The sequence below is a fragment of the Prionailurus bengalensis genome, chromosome B1 (assembly GCF_016509475.1).
Source record: "Prionailurus bengalensis isolate Pbe53 chromosome B1, Fcat_Pben_1.1_paternal_pri, whole genome shotgun sequence".
NCBI lineage: Eukaryota > Metazoa > Chordata > Mammalia > Carnivora > Felidae > Prionailurus > Prionailurus bengalensis.
The window spans coordinates 27,978,812-27,997,555 of NC_057344.1; the positions used below are offsets into that span (position 1 = coordinate 27,978,812).

At 42.8% G+C, this 18,744-nt stretch overlaps 1 protein-coding gene across 1 annotated transcript; it reads right to left on the bottom strand.

Moving 5' to 3' along the window:
* Positions 1 to 6,995: 6,995 nt before the first annotated feature.
* Positions 6,996 to 18,556, bottom strand: MBOAT4 (membrane bound O-acyltransferase domain containing 4). The gene is made up of 3 exons (XM_043560743.1): positions 16,699 to 18,556; positions 12,728 to 12,952; positions 6,996 to 9,345 (listed from the first exon to the last, which is right to left on the bottom strand). Exons 1-3 carry the CDS (start codon positions 16,815 to 16,817, stop codon positions 8,382 to 8,384), a joined length of 1,308 nt encoding a protein of 435 aa, XP_043416678.1. The 5' UTR covers positions 16,818 to 18,556; the 3' UTR covers positions 6,996 to 8,381.
* Positions 18,557 to 18,744: the final 188 nt, after the last annotated feature.

The following is an 18,744-nucleotide window of genomic DNA, read 5'->3' on the forward strand; positions in this document are numbered from 1 at the left end:
CTAACATTTTTCCAAAGAAGATATACAAAATGTCGATAAGCATATGGAAAGATGCTCAACATCAATAATCAGAAGGGAAATGCAAATCAAAACCACAATGAGGGGAGCCTGGCTGGCTGAGTCAGCAGAACATGTGGCTCTTGGTCTCAGGGTAGTGAGTTCAAGCCCCATGTTGAATGTAGAGATTACTTAAAAATAAAAATCTTAAAAAAAAAAAAATGAAATATCACTTCACACCCATTAGAACACACACATACACAAACATATGTATATATGTATTTACCTACACATATATATATGTGTGTATATATATGTATATATATACATACACACACACATATATATGTATATATACTTTTTTAAGTAAGCTCCATACTCAGCATGGGGCTTGAACTCATGACCCTGAGATTAGGAGTCACATGCTCTACTAACTAAGCCAGCCAGGCACCCCTAGAATGACTATTATATTTAAATAAAACAAAACCAGAATAAACAAGTGTTTACAAGGACGTGGAGAAATTGAAATGCTTGTGCACTGTTGGTAGGAATGTTGAATGGTGCAGCCACTGTGGAAAATGGTACGGCAGTTCCTCAAAAAAATGAAACATTGACTATGATCCAGCAATTACACTTCTAGGTATATGACCCAAACAACTAAAAGGAGGAACTCAAACAGATATTTTTACACCAATGTTCATAGCATCATTATTCACAATAGCCAAAAGGTGGAAACAACTCAAATGCTCAGCTTTAAAAAAGGATGAAATTCTAATACGTGCTACAACATGGATGAATCTTGAAGACATTATGCTCAATGGAATAAGCCAGACACAAATGGCAAATACTGTACGATTCCACTTATATGAAGTACCTGGAATAGGGGGAAAACACACAGAGACGAGAGATAGAACAGTGGTGACCAGGAACTGGGGGGTTGGGAAATGGGGAGTTACTCTCCAGTGGCTTTCTATTTAGCATGATGAAAACATTCTGGAAATGGATGGTGGTGATGGTACCCCAAGTATGTGAATGTTCTTAATACCACTGAAGTGTATACTTAAAACTGGTCAAAATGGTAACTTTTATGTTATGCATATTTTACCACAACAGAAGCAGTTTTGAAAAGGGATGACTGTTAATTGCTGTTCATAAGTAAGATATATGTGCAACTTTTTCAAAAAATTAAATTTTGCATTGTTGCAAATATGTAAACCTTGCAAATTTCTTGAGGGGAATTATGCCAATTTACTTTTAATGTTGCATATGAAGCCACCTCAAATGAAATAATAAAATTATAGATAATTGTCATTATTACCAATTATATTTGCCCCAGGCAAGGTTATAAAAAGGGTCCAAAGAGTTCACCCCTTTGAAGCAGATTCTGAGTGAGGGAAAAATCTGTTAATAGATGCCCACTCTATGAAAACAAAAACGAATAGGGTGCATCCAGATCTCCCTGGACATTTGGGAAAAAATAGAAGAATAAGAAATGTCAACACACCGCAACAGAGGTTATGTGATATTATATTGGTTGTAGAATATAAGGAGAGCAAAATGACCCTTTGAATGAGCCCTCAATAAGATGATAGATACATACAGACGTACAAGCATACATACATACTTATGTACATACTTATGTACATACGTACATACATAGATATTTTAAAAAACATGAGATTTACTGTCTTAACATATCTTTAAGAGTGCAGTTAGTATTGTTAGCTTGTACATACATTATATAGCAGATGTCTAGAACTTTTTCATCGTGCATGACTGCAACTCTACACCTGTTGAATAGCAACTCATTTCCCCCGCTCCTCCAGCCACTGGCAACCACTGTTCTACCTTCTGTCTCCATGAGTGTGTCTACTTTAGATACCTCGTGTAAGTGGAATCATGCAGTATTTGTCCTTCTGTGACTGGCTGATAAGCTGCACATTGCTTAGTGACAACCAGCATTCATATCCGATAAGGATCAAGTATCCAAAATATTTAAATAACTCTTAACAACTCAACAGCAGAAAGCCCCAAATAACCCAGTTTAGAAATGGGCAGAGCAGGGCACCTGGGTGGCTCAATCAGTTAAAGGTCTGATTCTTGATTTCTGCTCAAGTCATAATCTCAGGGCTTGTAGGACTGAGCCCCATGTCCAGCTCTGGGCTGTCAGCGCAGAGCCTGCTTGGGATTCTCTCTCCCTCTCCCTCTCTGCACCTGCCTGACTGTCTCTCTCTCTCTCTCAAAATAAATAAATAAACATTAAAAAAAAAATTTTAATAAAAATGGGCAAAGCATCGAAATAGACATTTATCCAAAAAAAAAAAAAAGAGAGAGATACAAATCCTAATAATTACATGAAAAAGTACTCAACATTATTAGTCATTTAGGGAAATGCAAATCAAAACCACAGTGAGACACTACTTCATATCCACTACAATGACTAGAATGAAAAAGACATCTATAACAAGTGTTTACGAGGATATGGAAAAATTGTGAGCAGGGATGTAAAATGGTACAGCTGATGTGGAAAAGAGTTTGGCAGTTCCTCAAAAAGCTAAACATAGTTACCATATGACCCAGAAATTCCACTCATATGTATATACATAAGACCATTAAAAACATATGTACACAGGGGCGCCTGGGTGGCTCAGTCGGTTGAGCGGCCAACTTCGTCTCAGGTCATGATCTCGCAGTCCGTGAGCTCGAGCCCCACATTGGGCTCTGTGCTGACAGCTCAGAGCCTGGAGCCTGTTTCAGATTCTGTGTCTCCCTCTCTCTGACCCTCCCCTGTTCATGCTCTGTCTCTCCCTGTCTCAAAAATAAATAAAATGTTAAGAAAATAAAAAATTAAAAAAAACATATGTACACAAAAATTTGAACACAAATGTTCATAATAGCATTATTCATGATAGCCAAAGAGTGAAGTATCTGGGTTTTTTGTGAAGTGTCTGTTCAACATTTTTGCACATTTTTATTGTTTTGGAAATAGGTGCCATTGACAAAGTTCACATAAAATATAACCACTAACCCTTTACTTCTTAGTGCTGAACCCCACCAAGTTTCTGCTATGTTAAAACGTGTAGAAAAGAATCTGTTGGAAGTGATTTGAATCTACAGTCTAATAGTTGGCATTTTAATCAGGGTTGTTACTAATGATTGCTATTTATTCTTTGATAGCAATTGAGCATTGCAATGTTCATAATCTAGTGGTCCCTATAGTGCTTATAGGAATACATTGGTCCAATCTGTTCTTTCACACCTACTGAACCTGATTCACCATCAATCTGTGCCTCATTGTTTGATCCTTTCGCCTTCACCCAGGCTCGGCAGGCTGGCTGCCAGAGCCTCTCAAGCGACCTGAGAGAGAGTTCATTGCCTGTAAGAGATCAGTCACGTGGGCAGAGTAGCATCCTTTGGGCAGAGATAAAATTTGGCTTTCTTAGTACTTTCTGGATTGAAATACCTACTAATGCTTGCCAGGACAAACTCCTCAAAACTCTCCACCTGGGCCTCCTTTTCCATGTTCTCATGAAATTGATGAATCAAGGGTTGATGAATTAACTGTGTGTCAGTGATGTCTCCCTATGGTTTGCTTTATAAAACTACATGGATAGAAAAAAAATCAAGATTGGATTGTGTCCTTCAGAGAAGTTTAACAATTGAGATGGATCACTAAACCTGAGTTACCCATTTAGAGCCACTGGCTGCCTGTTTGTCACGGCAGCTGCCAACAGATGAAGAAAGAGGCCAGCGTGGGTGAGTGGCTACATGTGCATCAGGGGGACAAGGCTGTGAGCCTACCTTACCTAAAATTGAAAGGTGAATTGAAGTTCTCATGGAACATCTCCCGGGCAATGCCATCTCAACAGACAACTAATGGTCCCTATAGCTCCTTGGTCCTCTTAGGAAGGCAAATTTTGCAGTTTTTTGTTAAATATTTTCTAATTAAGCTTTGCTAGTATTCTGAGCTTTTCAGTTATCATGGCTTATCCCATTGTTATTTATTTTATTTTATTTTATTTATTTATTTTTAATTTACATCTAAGTTAGCATGTAGTGCAATAATGATTTCAGGAATAGAATCCAGTGATTCATCCCCTACACATAACACCCAATGCTGATTCCAACAGGTGTCTTCCTTAACTCCCCTTGCCCATTTAGCCCATCCCGCACCCAACCCCCCTCCAGCAACCCTCAGGTCTCTGTATTTAATAGTCTTTTATGTTTTGTCCCCCCCATTTTTATATTTTTGTTTCCCTTCCCTTATGTTCATCTGTTCTGTATCTTAATTCCACATATAAATGAAGTCATATGATATTTGTCTTACTCTGACTGACTCATTTCACTTAGCATAATACCCTCTAGTTCCATCCACGTTTTTCCAAATGGCAAGACCTCATTCTTTTTGATTGCCAAGTAATACTCCATTGTATATGTATACCACATCTTCTTTATCCATTCATCTATCAATGGACATTTGGACTCTTTCCATACTTTGGCTTTTGTCAATAGTGCTGCTATAAACATTGGGGTGCATGTGCCCCTTCAAAACAGCACACTTGTAGCCCGTGGATAAATGCCTAGTGGTGCAATTGCTAGGTCATAGGGTAGTTCTATTTTTAGTTTTTTGAGGAACCTCCATACTGTTTCCCAGAGTGGCTGCACCAGTTTGCATCCTCACCGACAGTGCAAAACGGCTCCCCTTTCTCTGCATCCTCACCAACATCTGTTGTTGGCTGTGTTGTTAATTTTAGCCATTCTAACAGGCGTGAGGTGGTATCTCATTGTGGTTTTGTTTCGTATGTCCCTGATGATGAGTGATGCTGAGCATTTTTTTTTCATGTGTCTGTTAATGGCTTATCCCATTTTTAGAAATTTCTTAATCAACAGAATCTCATACAATGATATTTTTCAAAATTTGGATGAGGTCCCATGGGGGGATCTGTGAAGCCTCCTACCAAACTCTTTAGAATAAGTTGGCTGATAAAAGGTAGGATGCCAGAAGCCAGGGGGTTCAGCCCCATTGGGGGGCTGTTTCTATGGGTTACTTAGCTCTAGTACTTGGCCCCGAGAATCTAATTCACTTGTCCAGGGTACCACCTACAGGACAGCAGCTGCTGGCCCTTTCCTTGCATTTATAGAGGATAAACATAATTTATCAAAATACTATTCTGGTTGGGCCTATAAGTAGGACAGAATAAGACAGAAATCAGGGGTGGCCTGAAGGCCACTTTCTAGATCAAACAAAAGAAGAAAAATGTCATATCCAGTTCCGAAAGCAAGGTCAGAGCCATGAGATTAATAATGACAGAGATGAAAAAGCAGGTGCTATCGGTGATATGTCAAAGGGAATTTGGGAGGCAATAGGCGGGGTCTTGGGAGTGATAATCAGTAACTGAAGGAAAGGGAAACTAAAGTTGCCAAATGCTGAGGGAGCAGCTGAAGCAGGAGTCAGGAACTCAAAAATTAAGTCCTAACAAAGGAAATGAAGATTGGAAGAAGATACATTCTCTGCTCTCTGCTCTTGGATCCCGGAATCTCCTCTGTGCAGACAGATGGCTTCTGGATCTACATGTCTGGCTCAGACTTTTTTCCTTAGATTAAGTCCTTCAAATCACATTGTTCTTTATACTGTCCAATATAAATGAAGCATTTCTATAGGATGCAAATAGAAAGCGAAGGAAGTAGATGTCCTGGTTTTAACCAATCGGAGGAGCAGAAATTACCCCTGGCCATCAATAGAGAGAGAGATTTGGAGACCAAATTGCCCTTTAAAAAACTTTATTAACCAACTACTTTTTATCAACGTTTATTTATTTTTGGGACAGAGAGAGACAGAGCATGAACGGGGGAGGGGCAGAGAGAGAGGGAGACACAGAATCGGAAACAGGCTCCAGGCTCTGAGCCATCAGCCCAGAGCCTGACGCGGGGCTCGAACTCCCGGACCGCGAGATCGTGACCTGGCTGAAGTCGGACGCTTTAACCGACTGCGCCACCCAGGCGCCCCAACCAACTACTTTTTAAAATTGAGTAATCTATCGTAAGCATTTTCCTAATCATTAAAGGCATTCATGTAAAAAATTTATTCAAGTGTAATGTACATACATAAACTTGCACGTATCTTAAGTGTACAATTTGAAGGGTTTTCATAAACTGAACACATACATCCATGTAGCTAGCTCCTCAGACGTGCCTGTATACAAGCATTCATTTTTTTAATGGTTTTATTATTTTTTAAATTTATTTTTTGAGAGAGAGAGAGAGTGCAAGTGTGAGCGGGGGAGGGGCAGAGAGAGAGGAAGACAGAGGATCCAAAGCAGGCTCCCAGCTGACAGCAGAGAGCCCCACGTGGGGCTCAAACTCACAAACCTTGAGATAATGACCTGAGCCGAAGTCGGACGCTCAACCTACTGAGCCACCCAGGCGCCCTCAACCATTCATTTTTAATAGCTCTACCATAGCCCATCGTAATTGCTTAACCATTCTCCTAATGCTGACTTTTTTTTTTTTTAATGATAAATAATGCTGCAATGGTTATTTATCTTTCTTCCCAACCTATAACACCACCACTACCATCCCACTTGCCCGTCTGGGTCGGATTCTAGGGATGTCCTTCCAGCAACGTGCTTGTAATGGTCTTAGAGTACTTTAACATCCCCTTGGCAACCTACTGCTTCCCCTTGACTATCCCCAACCTTGGAAAATCCTGTTTGTCCACATTGTCTCCTCTGGGCTGTTGAGTGCAATGCCGGAGGGTTAAGGCCACTACAAATTCCTGCCATCTGTTCAGGGCCCTCACTGCTTGTTGTGCTATATTCTGTGTCTGAAGATCGGGCTGTTTGTTTGCTGTTAGTGAGTGATATTGACACAGCTTTTTTTTTTTTAAGTTTATTTATTTATATTGAGAGAGAGAGAGCTTGAGTGGGGTGGGAGCAGAGAGAGAGGGAGAGAGAATTTCAAGCAGGCTCCGTGCTGACACAGCACAGAGCCTGACGTGGGGCTTGAACTCACAAACTGTGAGATCATGACCTGAGCCGAAATCAAGAGTCAGATGCTTCACCAGCTGAGCCACCCAGGAGCCCCGACACAACTTTCTAAATGATCTATAACTTCTGACTGTCTTCGTCAGGTTTTAAAAATTAGAAGCTCACTTGCAAGTTTAAATTTTGTAAAGAATGAAAATGGTTGGTTTGGGAAGATTAGATGCTGTGCAGTGCTTCCCATGGTGCAATAAACGGAGTCAGCAGATGATTTTAAGTGGGACACAAACGATTTGTATGCATTCCTTTTAGTGAATATGAGAATAAAATATAATTAATGCACTAAACTCGATTTTCACCAATGCCATTGCTTAGAAAGAGGGTAAGTTTTTAAAGTAAGCTGAGCTAAAATTGATTTGAAGAGAAATTGTAATTCTGTAACATGCCAGGTGGCCCACAGATGTGAAAACGATCGTTATGTGACTGTGGCTTCACTACCACTGGAGGTCTTGACAGCTTTCTCTTGGGGTATTTTAAGTCCTAACAGAGGAAGAAACGGAGACAATTATTTAGGATGTCCCAAGAAAAGGGAACTGGACCCTCAACATTGTACTAAAATAGGATTTACTTCTTGTTCTTGGTCTCTTTGTGTGACATATTTCATGGGTCAGTTTTGTACTTAACAATTATGTAAGTGCTTATCAAGCCTCAGCCAGATTTTCAATTTATTAACATATTCTGAGATAATATCAGCCTTTCCATTCTGAGACCAAATTTTTCAAATTACTTACGGATCAGCATGAGTCTCTAGTTCATGTAACAAACCCACACAATTATATGATTTAGAGGGTTTTTGTTGTTGTTGTTTTTAAAGTAATCTCTACACCCAACACGGGACTAGAACTCATGACCTCGAGATCAAGAGTCACATGCTCTAGTGACTGAGCCAACCAGGCGCCCCTGACTTAGGTTTTTGTTTTTGTTGTTTTTGTCTTGCTGAACTCACGGTCCAGGATCAAGTGGACCAATTGGACACTCAATGTTTAGGTGTCCATGTATATACTGTTTGTCATTTGGTTCACAGTACCTAATGTTTTTATCTATCCCCTTACCTAAATGTTGTTTCCACACCTACACTGTAAGCCCCAAGGGAAGAAACCATGTCTTTGTCTCTTTTTTGGGAGGGGGGGGGGGGCGGGACTTTGGTACCAGTATAATAGCTTGTTAAAGTAGATGCCCAAATTTCTATGGCAAGACATGAGGTATACACATCCAATACTTGAAAAAAAAAAAAAAAAACCCTTCTAGTATGGAAAAGTTCAAGCATATGCATCATCAACACACCATCTGGCACTTTTTAAACTCTATTTCATGGATGTATAAGATGAAGGCTGGGGAAAGACATCAGGTCAATTTATGCTTTCTCTTCGCTAATAGAAAAAGCAAAACACAATACACCATGGGAAAGACACTGTTGTAAGAATTACACAACAGCCAGAGAGAGGAGAGGCTCCTGACCTCCACCGCCAGCATTATATAGGCAATGATGAGCTGGGTGTGGGCCCAGGTGACAGTTCTATAGAGCAGCTGCATCGTCCAGGATCTGATAGACAAGTTGGCAAAGGTGTGGATTAGGTAATCAGCTTCCACCATCAGAGCCCAACAGAGGAAACCAAACACCTGTCCTGGATGGAGCCCGTGCCACCAGGCAGAGAAGGCAAATGTCTGCAGCAACGGCCAGGCCCTGCCGTGCTGGAATATGAGGCGTCTGAGCCACCCAGCTGTGCTTTGGTTCCACTTTCTCGTGAACAGGGATATCCTGTGGGTTGTTTCCAGTGTCCAAATGTCCGCATCAGGGACATATCCCTCCCCAGCAGGGCTCTGACCAAATTCAGGTCCAAAGCCTGCTGCATGGAGGAGCGCATCATCCAGGATCCAGCAGGAATAGTAGGTGAGTTTGAAGAGCTCGGCTGTGGACCACATGACACGGATGCACTGGAGTTGCCGGCAGTCAGTCAGACCTGCTCCTGCACCCACCACCTTCCTCAGGACCACCTTTAGGCACTCGAGGCCCAGAATCTGCAGACCCATCCGGGTCAGAGCCCAGACAGAGCACCTGGGACCCAAACTGCTGGACCCTTGAACACGAGCCTGAAATCTCTGGAAGGAACACAGGGAGCCTCCTAGGAGAGCAGGGAAAAAGAGCAAGTAGCTGAAATAGGGCAATGTCTTCCACAGATGTTCAAGAACAGAGTTTCTGCCCCTGATGCCTCTTGCTTCTGCCTTCACTTTTCCCTCACAAAGGTCCAGAGAGAGGGATGTGACCCTCTGGGTCAAGAGCATGAGGGAGGAAAGAGTGATGCAGAACCTGAAAGAGATTTATTTAAATGTGAAAACGCTCCCCATATTTATTTCATCCCAGTCCAGTCCCTCACACATGACCCCACAGCAGATAATAGCTCTGAATGATCAAGACCGATGTCCTGGCCTACAGTGCCCCCACAAAGACTCTTAGATTAGTTCAGACCACAAGCTACTCTGGGCAGGATCAAGAGGTAAATGGGGAAATCGGGGCACCTGGGTGGCTCAATCGGTTAAGTGTCTGACTTCAGCTCTGGTCATGATCTCATTGTTCAGGAGTTCAAGCCCCGTGTTGGGCTCCATGCTAACAGCTCAGAGCCTGGAGCCTGCCTTGGATTCTGTGTCTCCCTCGCTCTCTGCCCCTCCCCCACTTGCACTCTCTCTCTCCCTCAAAAATAAACATTAAAAAAAATTTTTTTTTAAGGTAATGGGGAAATTAATCATGAATCTGAGAGGCAACTAAAAGACTGACAAGGAATATCGTGGGGAAATATTGATTATAATATTTCTAAGAATGGCCTATACAGATTAGGATCAGGGACCTGGAAGAAATTTGCCATGGAAGAAACAAAAATTTAGTACTGAAGAGACTATAGTAAAGCAGAGGTTTTGAATATGAACCGGTCCCTGATAGTAAGATTTTGCAGGCTGTGGTTTCTGTGCTGAGGAATGTGAGTCAAGCTAGGGGTTCAGGGTGTGCACTGAGTCATTAGCAATTTGAGGGGTGTTCTTAACCAATCACCTGAACTGCTCTGGCTTCAGTGTCACAAGGTAGAGAAGATACTACTGGCAAAGTTATTGTGGAGAAAATTAAGGAAAATTATATGGTGCACTCTACAATCAGGGTTGCTGTCCTGTGGAGAGAAAATGGCACTGTTTCCCAAATGCTGCTGTTTCATTCTGTGAGTCTGAGGATTTTTTTTTTAATTTTTTTTTTCAACGTTTTTTAATTTATTTTTGGGACAGAGAGAGACAGAGCATGAACGGGGGAGGGGCAGAGAGAGAGGGAGACACAGAATCGGAAACAAGCTCCAGGCTCTGAGCCATCAGCCCAGAGCCCGACGCGGGGCTCGAACTCACGGACCGCGAGATCGTGACCTGGCTGAAGTCGGACGCTTAACTGACTGCGCCACCCAGGCGCCCCAGAGTCTGAGGATTTAAGGACAACTGACCTCATCTGACTTATCCAAACAGTAAGTAAAATTGCTTCCAAATGCCACCAACCCCTGTTCACACTCCTTCTGTTGGGGTGGAATGTGTTCCCCGTAAATTCGTATTTTGAAGCCCTATCTCCCAGTCCCTCAGAATGTGACTGTATTTGGAGACGAGTTGATTAAGTTAAAATGAGGTCATCAGGGGCGCCTGGGTGGCTCAGTTGGTTAAGTGTCTGACTTTAGCTCAGGTCATGATCTTGTGGTTCATGGGTCCGAGCCCCGCATCACGCTCTGGGCTGACAGCTCAAAGCCTGGAGCCTGCTTCCGATTCTGTGTCTCCTTCTCTCTCTGCTCACACTCTGTCTCTCTCTCTCTCTCTCTCTCTCTCTCTCTCTCTCTCAAAAATAAATAAACATTAAAGAAAAAATTTTTTAATGAGGTCATTGGGGTAAACCCTAAACGAATATGACTGGTGTCCTTATGAGAAGAGGATATTAGGGCACAGACACACACAGAGGAAAGACCAGATGAGGACACAGGGGGAAAGAGCCATCTACAAGCCAAGGAGGGAGGCCTCAGAAGAAGCTGAACCTGCCAACACCTTGATCTTGAACTTCCAGCCTCCAGAGGAAGTAAGTTTCTGTTGTGTGAGCCACCCAGTCTTCATTACTTTGTTATGACAATCAGAGCAAATCAGCACATCTTCCCATTTCAGCTCTGGCTCAGCCTTCCTTCCGTCAACCAGATCCCGTTTAACTTGCTCCTCCAGCCCCTATCAGGTCCTGGCTTCCCACTGAAATGCTAATTAACCACACCCTAGTCAGTACTCCCCATTCCCTACCGGCTGCCATCTTGCCTCTTCTTCTGAGAAGCAAACCCTAAAGCCTTTGGTGAAGACAGTGAGGATAAAGAAAAGGATTCTGGGTGTGGCAGGGATGGCAAAATGAGTGAAGCAATGGCAAGCTAGAATCAGACCGGTGACCCACCTCAACAGGTCACAGCCCCTGTTCTGTGAGTGACCATGGACCCACGCCAATTGTGATAACAGAGGGAGCCAGGGACCACAGGCCTCAAGAATACAGACATACCTGTATTAGATACCTCTAATCTTGGTGATCTCAGGGACTCATGAAAACATTTCTTTAGACTGATTCTTTTTCCTACACTGGGTGACCACCCTTCTGGGACGATGGAATAGCTGAGTCTCAATGAAAGCAAAACTCTTGGGGCACCTGTGAGTCTCAGTCAGTTAAGCATCCAACTCCTTTTTTTTTGTTTTGTTTTTTTAATCACTATTTATTTTTGAGAGAGAGAGAGAGAGACAGAGTGCAAGCAGGGGAGGAAGAGAGAGAGAGGGAGACACAGAATCTGAAGCAGGCTCCAGGCTCCAAGCTGTCGGCACAGAGCCTGACACGAGGCTTGAACTCATGAACCGTGAGTTCATGACCTGAGCTGAAGTTGGACGCTTAACCAACTGAGCCACTCAGGCACCCCAGCATCTGACTCTTAATTTCAGCTCAGGTCATGATGTCACAGTTTGTGAGTTCGAGCCCTGCGTTGAGCTCTGCACTGACTGTGTGGGGCCTACTTGGGATTTTCTCTCTCCTTCTCTTTGCCCCTCCCTTGCTCCTGCTCGCTCGCTCTCTCTCTCTCTCAAAATAATTAAATAAACATTAAAAAAAAAAGAAGAAGCAGCAGCAAAACTCTTGCACAGCAGCTTCCATGGGAAGGTAGCAAAGGTTTACAGTGGATTGATACCTTCCTGGTCCTATTAAAGGGGAGGAGAGGCCGCTGGCCATGTGTCTAAACCACCAACTCTGAGTTCAGCAAATAGTGCTTAGTCACTTCAAGACAGGCCTCATCCAGGGGCCCTGGGACCCCTGGTTCAACGCCCTTTCAGGCACAATGTTAAGTACAGCTAAGTGCCAGATACTGTGCTACACAGGCAACACATGGTAGTTATTTATAGTCACATCATTACATTTATATACATTATCTCTAACATCAAAGATTTGCATTCAGAGACATAAACACACATATACACATACACACACACTTTTTTTTTTTTTAGGAAAAGAAATGGAGGCTGAGAGGTTAAATGACTTGCTTAAGGTCACACTGCTCAGATGTGCAAGAACTGAGATTCAAACTCCACACTCAGGGTCTCTCCATGTCCCCCAGGCACAAGCAAAGCCTTGGCTGGTTTAATACAGCCAAGGGAACAGGCCGCTTTACCTCATGGAAGGACGTTCTTGCAGGTAATATTCAGTATAGTGCAGACCCAGGTGACACAGCGTCTGCCAGCTCATCTGAAAGAAGAAAGCCCACCTGTGGACATCCCGGGGGCCGAGAGAGGAAATCAGAACCCCGGCGCACAGAGCAGGGATGAGGACAAGCACGGCGAAGGAACCCATAGCAGCCCAGGCCAGGGCCCCGCCTCCAGCCAGGAGAAAGAGGTACCTGGAAGAAAAAGGACAAGTGTGAGACTGACTTGGAACAGTGTGACAGATGAGTCACTTCAGATGTCATTCTGGAGAATCCCGTGTAACACCTAAGGGAGCCATACTGTTATCACTCCAAAGTCTTCTTTTTGTTTTTCTGAGGGAAAGAACCCTGGGAGAAAAGCCAGAGTCCATTTGAAAACACCTACCTCAGGAAACAAATTTTGATACCCACCATTCAACAACACCCTCCCCTGACAATCCTGTGGGTGACAGCTCTGGAAGTTTCCCTGGTGGGGACATCTTAAAAAAATCTAGTGGTTTGCTGGGGCACCTGGGTGGCTCGGTAGGATGAGCATCTAACTTTGGCTCAGGTCATGATCTTGCAGTCTGTGAGTTCAAGCCCTGCATCAGGCTCTGTACTGACAGCTCAGAGCACGGACCCTGCTTTGGATTCTGTGTCTCCCTCTCTCTCTCTCTCTGCCCTTCCCCACTTATACTCTGTCTCTGTCTCTCTGTTTCTAAAAAATAAACATTAAGAAAAAATTTTTTTTTAATCTAGTGGTTTGCTGCCTGACTGAAAAGTGATGGGAAGCTAGTGTCGAGGATCTAGGACAGCTCTCTGGACATCGTCTCATTGAGATGAGCCTCTTTCCTTTTCGCTGGGTTGCACTGCCCTGAACCATTCCAGAGAGAGTGGGAAAGGGGACTCCATGCCTCTCTCCACTGTTTGAAAACTCAATTAGAAAAAAACCAAAACAAACAAAAAAAAATCAATTAGAAAATCTTTATAGGTGCTCTTAATCTTCCCTATTGCACTTTAAAGATCTTAGGAGTTGATGGTTTTTCTTAATGTTGTTAAAGACCCACGTCAGTGAAGTGGTTTATGCAAACTGCCTCCCTCAGAAGCTGATAGATGCCCTGAGGATGTGCAGAGACCTGGGAAATTTCACATTATGAGGACTCAGTTCTTCTTTCCACAGTGTATAGAGGTTAGTTTGTTTACTTTTTAAAGTTTTTTTTTTTTTAAATTAATCTCTACACCCATTGTGGGGCTTGGACTCATGACCCCGAGGTCAAGAGTCACATGCTCTCCCAATTGAGCCAGCCAGGTGCCCCTGTTTGTTTGTTTTAATTGGTGCCAAATTAATAAATCTGAATGAAGAGGTGTGAAAATAGGTCCTGACTGGTCAGGGATAGGAAAATTGAGTCAAAGAGGCGTATGCTTTTGGGGCACCTGGGTGGCTCAGCCAGTTAAGCATCCAACTCTTGATTTCAGTTCAAGTCATGGTCTCATGGTTCGTGAGTTCGAGCCCCACATCTGGCTCGGCGCTGACAGCACAGACCCTGCTTGGGATTCTCTCTCCCTCCCTCTTTGCCCCTCCCTCCCTTCAACCTAAATAAACATTAAAACAAACAAACAAAAAGATTAAAAAGAGGCCTACATTTTCTTGACCACTGCAGGGTATGTATCATGGCTCAGCGACACACACACATTAGTAAGAATGTCTTTCTTGTGGGGGGACTGATAGGTGGTCCCCATGTAAGTTGCTCTATCACACAGGGCCTGGGCCATTCCCGTGCTTCCCTGCCGTGGAAAAATAAGGGGAACATGTATTCCTTACACAGCAGAAGTAGAAGACTGAAGTGGCAACTGCCCTCAGGCTTTGTAAACATTAAAATGTCTACACATGTTCACTGTAGGCTACATGATGTATTGAGTACTTATTTTATTATAGGCATTGTGCTAATAATCTCTTTGTAAGAAATAGCTTTACTTAATCCTTAAAATAACTCCATGAGATAGGCATTATTATTTCCATTTCACAGATCAACTTGAGAATTTATTCACATACACAGGACACTCAGGAAGGGAAAGACCCAGGATCCGCCAGGCTGACTCCAAAGCCAGCCATCTCTCTCTCTCTTTTTTAAGTTTATTTATTTTTGAGATATTCCCTCTCTCTGCAAGAGAGAGGCAGCGCACATGCACGCATATGTGCACACAAGCAGGGGAGGGGCAGAAAGAGAGAATCCCAAGCAAGCTCCATGCTGTCAGCACAGAGTCCAGAGCCCCACGTGGGCTCAAAGTCACAAACCAAACCATGAGATCATGCATGACCTGAGCTGAAATCAACAGTTGGACGCTTAACCTACTAAGCTACCCAGGCGCCCCCCAAAGCCGGCAATCTTAACCCTATGGGAATTAACCCTTGTTTTTGCACTTGCTTTGCTTTATTATTTGTGATTCTTTCTCAATAGGAAAATTTTTACAATTGCTCCCCTCCGAAGTGAGGGTAAGGGCCGTCAACCAGTTGTGAACATGTAATATACCACAGATTCGTCAAACTCAGTAGTTCTTTTCTTTTTTTTTTAATTTTTTTTTCAACGTTTATTTATTTTTGGGACAGAGAGAGACACAGCATGAACGGGGGAGGGGCAGAGAGAGAGAGGGAGACACAGAATCGGAAACAGGCTCCAGGCTCTGAGCCATCAGCCCAGAGCCTGACGCGGGGCTCGAACTCACGGACCACGAGATCGTGACCTGGCTGAAGTCGGACGCTTAACCGACTGCGCCACCCAGGCACCCCAAACTCAGTAGTTCTTTTTATTAGATACAACTAGATCTTACTTAAAAATCCCCAGTGTATAAAAATCTTAATTTCCAAAATAAGTGAATCATTAGGAGGTAGCCCTCGGGCAATGGATTTTCATGTGACACAAGGATATTCCACAAACTTCTTTAAAAACACGGGCTGCCTTTAATGTATATAATGTATTAACTATACAGGGGCGCCTGGGTGGCTCAGTTGGTTGAGAGTCTGACTCTTCGTTTTGGCTCAGGTCATGATCCCAGGGTTGTGGGATGGAGCCCCATATCAGCCTTTGCACTGAGCATGGATCCTGCTTGAGATTCTCTCTCTCTCTCCCCCCTCCCCTGCTTGTGCTCTCTCTCAAATAAAAAATAATAATAACTTACTAACTACACAAAAATCATTTCAATCAAGTTATCAAGTCTCTAATGATAATAATTTTTGGACCCCAGATTGAGATCCAGCCAATCTAACATAATTTATTTAGACTTATTCCATTTCTCTGAGAAATCATACAAAGGCATTTTAAAAATCAGTTATATATTTAATAAAATTTAATTTTATTGAAAATGATAAAATTCCATGAAATTAGGACTGGTCAAGAGTACAGGACATATGGTGGGGGTATAGACATATCTGTTTGGGGAACTCCTGTACTAACTCAACATCCATCTCTCCCCAGAGTTTATTTTCCCCGTTTTCCCCTTTAATGTAAACCTGTCAAACTTTGAGTCAATGCAGACATGATGTCAATTTCCACTACCATTTCACTCTAATAGAGATATCAATGATTGAGCAATCAATAATCAGTGGTAGTGATAATTACTTAAAAACAACTGTATAATTAATTATTCATTTTTTTAAAAATTTTTAACATTTATTCATTTTTTGAGAGACAGAGCATGAGCTGGGGAGGGGCAGAGAGAGAGGGAGACACAGAATCCATAACAGGCTCCAGGCTCTGAGCTGTCAGCACAGAGCCTGATGCGGGACTGGAACCCGTGAACTGTGAGATCATGACCCAAGCTGAAGTCAGTCACTTAACCGACTGAGCTACCCAGGCGCCCCCATATAATTAATTATTTAATCTTCATGTCTTCAGGCCAATCCGTGCTTTTTGACCTACTATGGTATTCATAGATGTAAGAGCAAAATTAGCCTTTAAACCTACCTGGCAGGGGTGGAAAATGAATCCATAGTGCAGAGATAATTAAACAGAAGTGCAAAAGGAAAAGCGGCCCCTTGATAAAGTGATACAGGATGGAGGAAGAACAGCTGAAGCCAATCCATTGTGAACTGGGACAAAGATGCTGTCCTTTCCAGAGTCCTTAACAGGTGCCTTCCTTCAGGAAGAGAAATCTCAACCAGGTTCTCTTTGATCTGCTTATATGGCTCAGGAAGGCGTGGGTGAGTAAAGAGCAAACAAAAGCACTGGCGAGAAGCGGCATAAAAGTTGGCTTTCTGATAAAGGGAACTGCACTATAGAAACCAAAATGCGTTTTGGTGTTATATTAAGAACGTACAAAAAACATTGCTTTCACAATTCTCGTTTAGTTTACATACTGTGTTATTTGCCTTTCCAGTCATCTGTCTGTCATATTTTCTTCACTAAGTTAAAGAAAAATGTCATTTTCCAGTTGTGGACAGACAACTGGCTGGCTGGGAAGGAGAAGCAAGGATGTGAGCGAGGAAAGGAGCCACCATAATCACGTGAGCCAATTCCTAAAATAAATGCATGTGCGTGTGTGTGTCTGTGTGTGTATAATCTCCCGTGGTTTTGTTTCTCTGGAGAACTGTGATTAATACATACACCATGGAAGTCTTTCAAATTAATTTAGACAGACATTGTTTGAAAACAGGTGCTTATATGCTTGGGGACAATAGAATGTTTTAAATTCATCCATATATTTATTCAATTTTCTTTTTTTAGTATCTATTATGTGTCAGGTACTGTGGTCAGTGCTGGGTAAATGGGGACAAATTCGTGTGGCTACTTTCAAGGAACTAAGTCTTTGGGGGAAATAATAAGATAAACAATTACAGCTGCCGATAGGTCCTTTTTTTGCGTTGTTTTTTTTTTAACTCTACCCCCAAGATGGGGTTCAAACTTACAACCCCAAGATCAAGAGTCCCATGTAGTACCAACTGAGCCAGCCAGGCACCTGGATGATGGGTCCTCTTCTTATTCCATGGAGAAAACCAGCAGTAGAACAAGAATGACCTATTTCTGATTGGGTGGCCAGAGAGGGTGTCTCTGAGTGTGATGGTTAGTGTTTTGTATCAGTTTAGCTAGACTAGGCTACAGTTCCCAGCTATTCAATCAAACACCAAGCTAGGTGATGTTGTGAAGGTGTTTTGTAGATGTGATTGAAGTCCATAACCAGTTGACTTTAAAGAAGGGAGAGTATCCCAGATTATCTGGGTGGAGCCAATCCAATCAGTTAAAAGGCTTTAAGAGCGGGCCTGGAGCTTCTCTGCAGATACTCCACCTACAGACAGCAGCTACACCACATGCCTGAGAGTTCCAGCCTGCCCCACAGACTTCTGACTTGCCTAGCCAGCCCCCACAATTGTATAAGCCAATTCCTTGCAATAAACCTCTTAATTTATAACTCCTAGCAGTTCTGTTTCTCTGGTTGAACCCTGACCAATACACAGAGTATGTGACATCTGAGACTTAAACCATCATAGGAAGGCAGGGTGGAGAGCAGGGTCAGGTGCAAGCGGTCTGGGGCAGTCAGCTTGGCTTCATAGAGAATGAACGCGTGATTAGAGAAAGAGGAAGAGAAACTGAACGTGAAGAAGTAGTCAAAAGAACTGAACAAGAGAAGTAGTCAGGGGCTGGATCTAGTCCAGAGGTAGGTTACAGAAAGGAGTTAGGAAGAAAAATGAAAAGAATGGAAAGTACAATAATTGGATTAGTTTTTAAAGGATGATTTTGTTGGAGGCTCAGTCGCTTAAGCGTATGACTTCGACTCAGGTTATGATCTCTGGTTGGTGAATTCAAGCCCTGCGTTGGGCTCTGAGCTGTCAGCACTCTGAGGAGTCTGCTTTGGATTCTGTGTCTTCCTCTCTCTGCCCCTACTCTGCTTACACTCTGTCTCTCTCAAAAATAAAAACATTGAAAAAAATTAAAAATAAGATAAAGGATGATTCTGGCGACAGGAGAATGGCTTCAATGAGGGAGGTGGGAAGGCGGTGGGAAGGGGATGGGGGA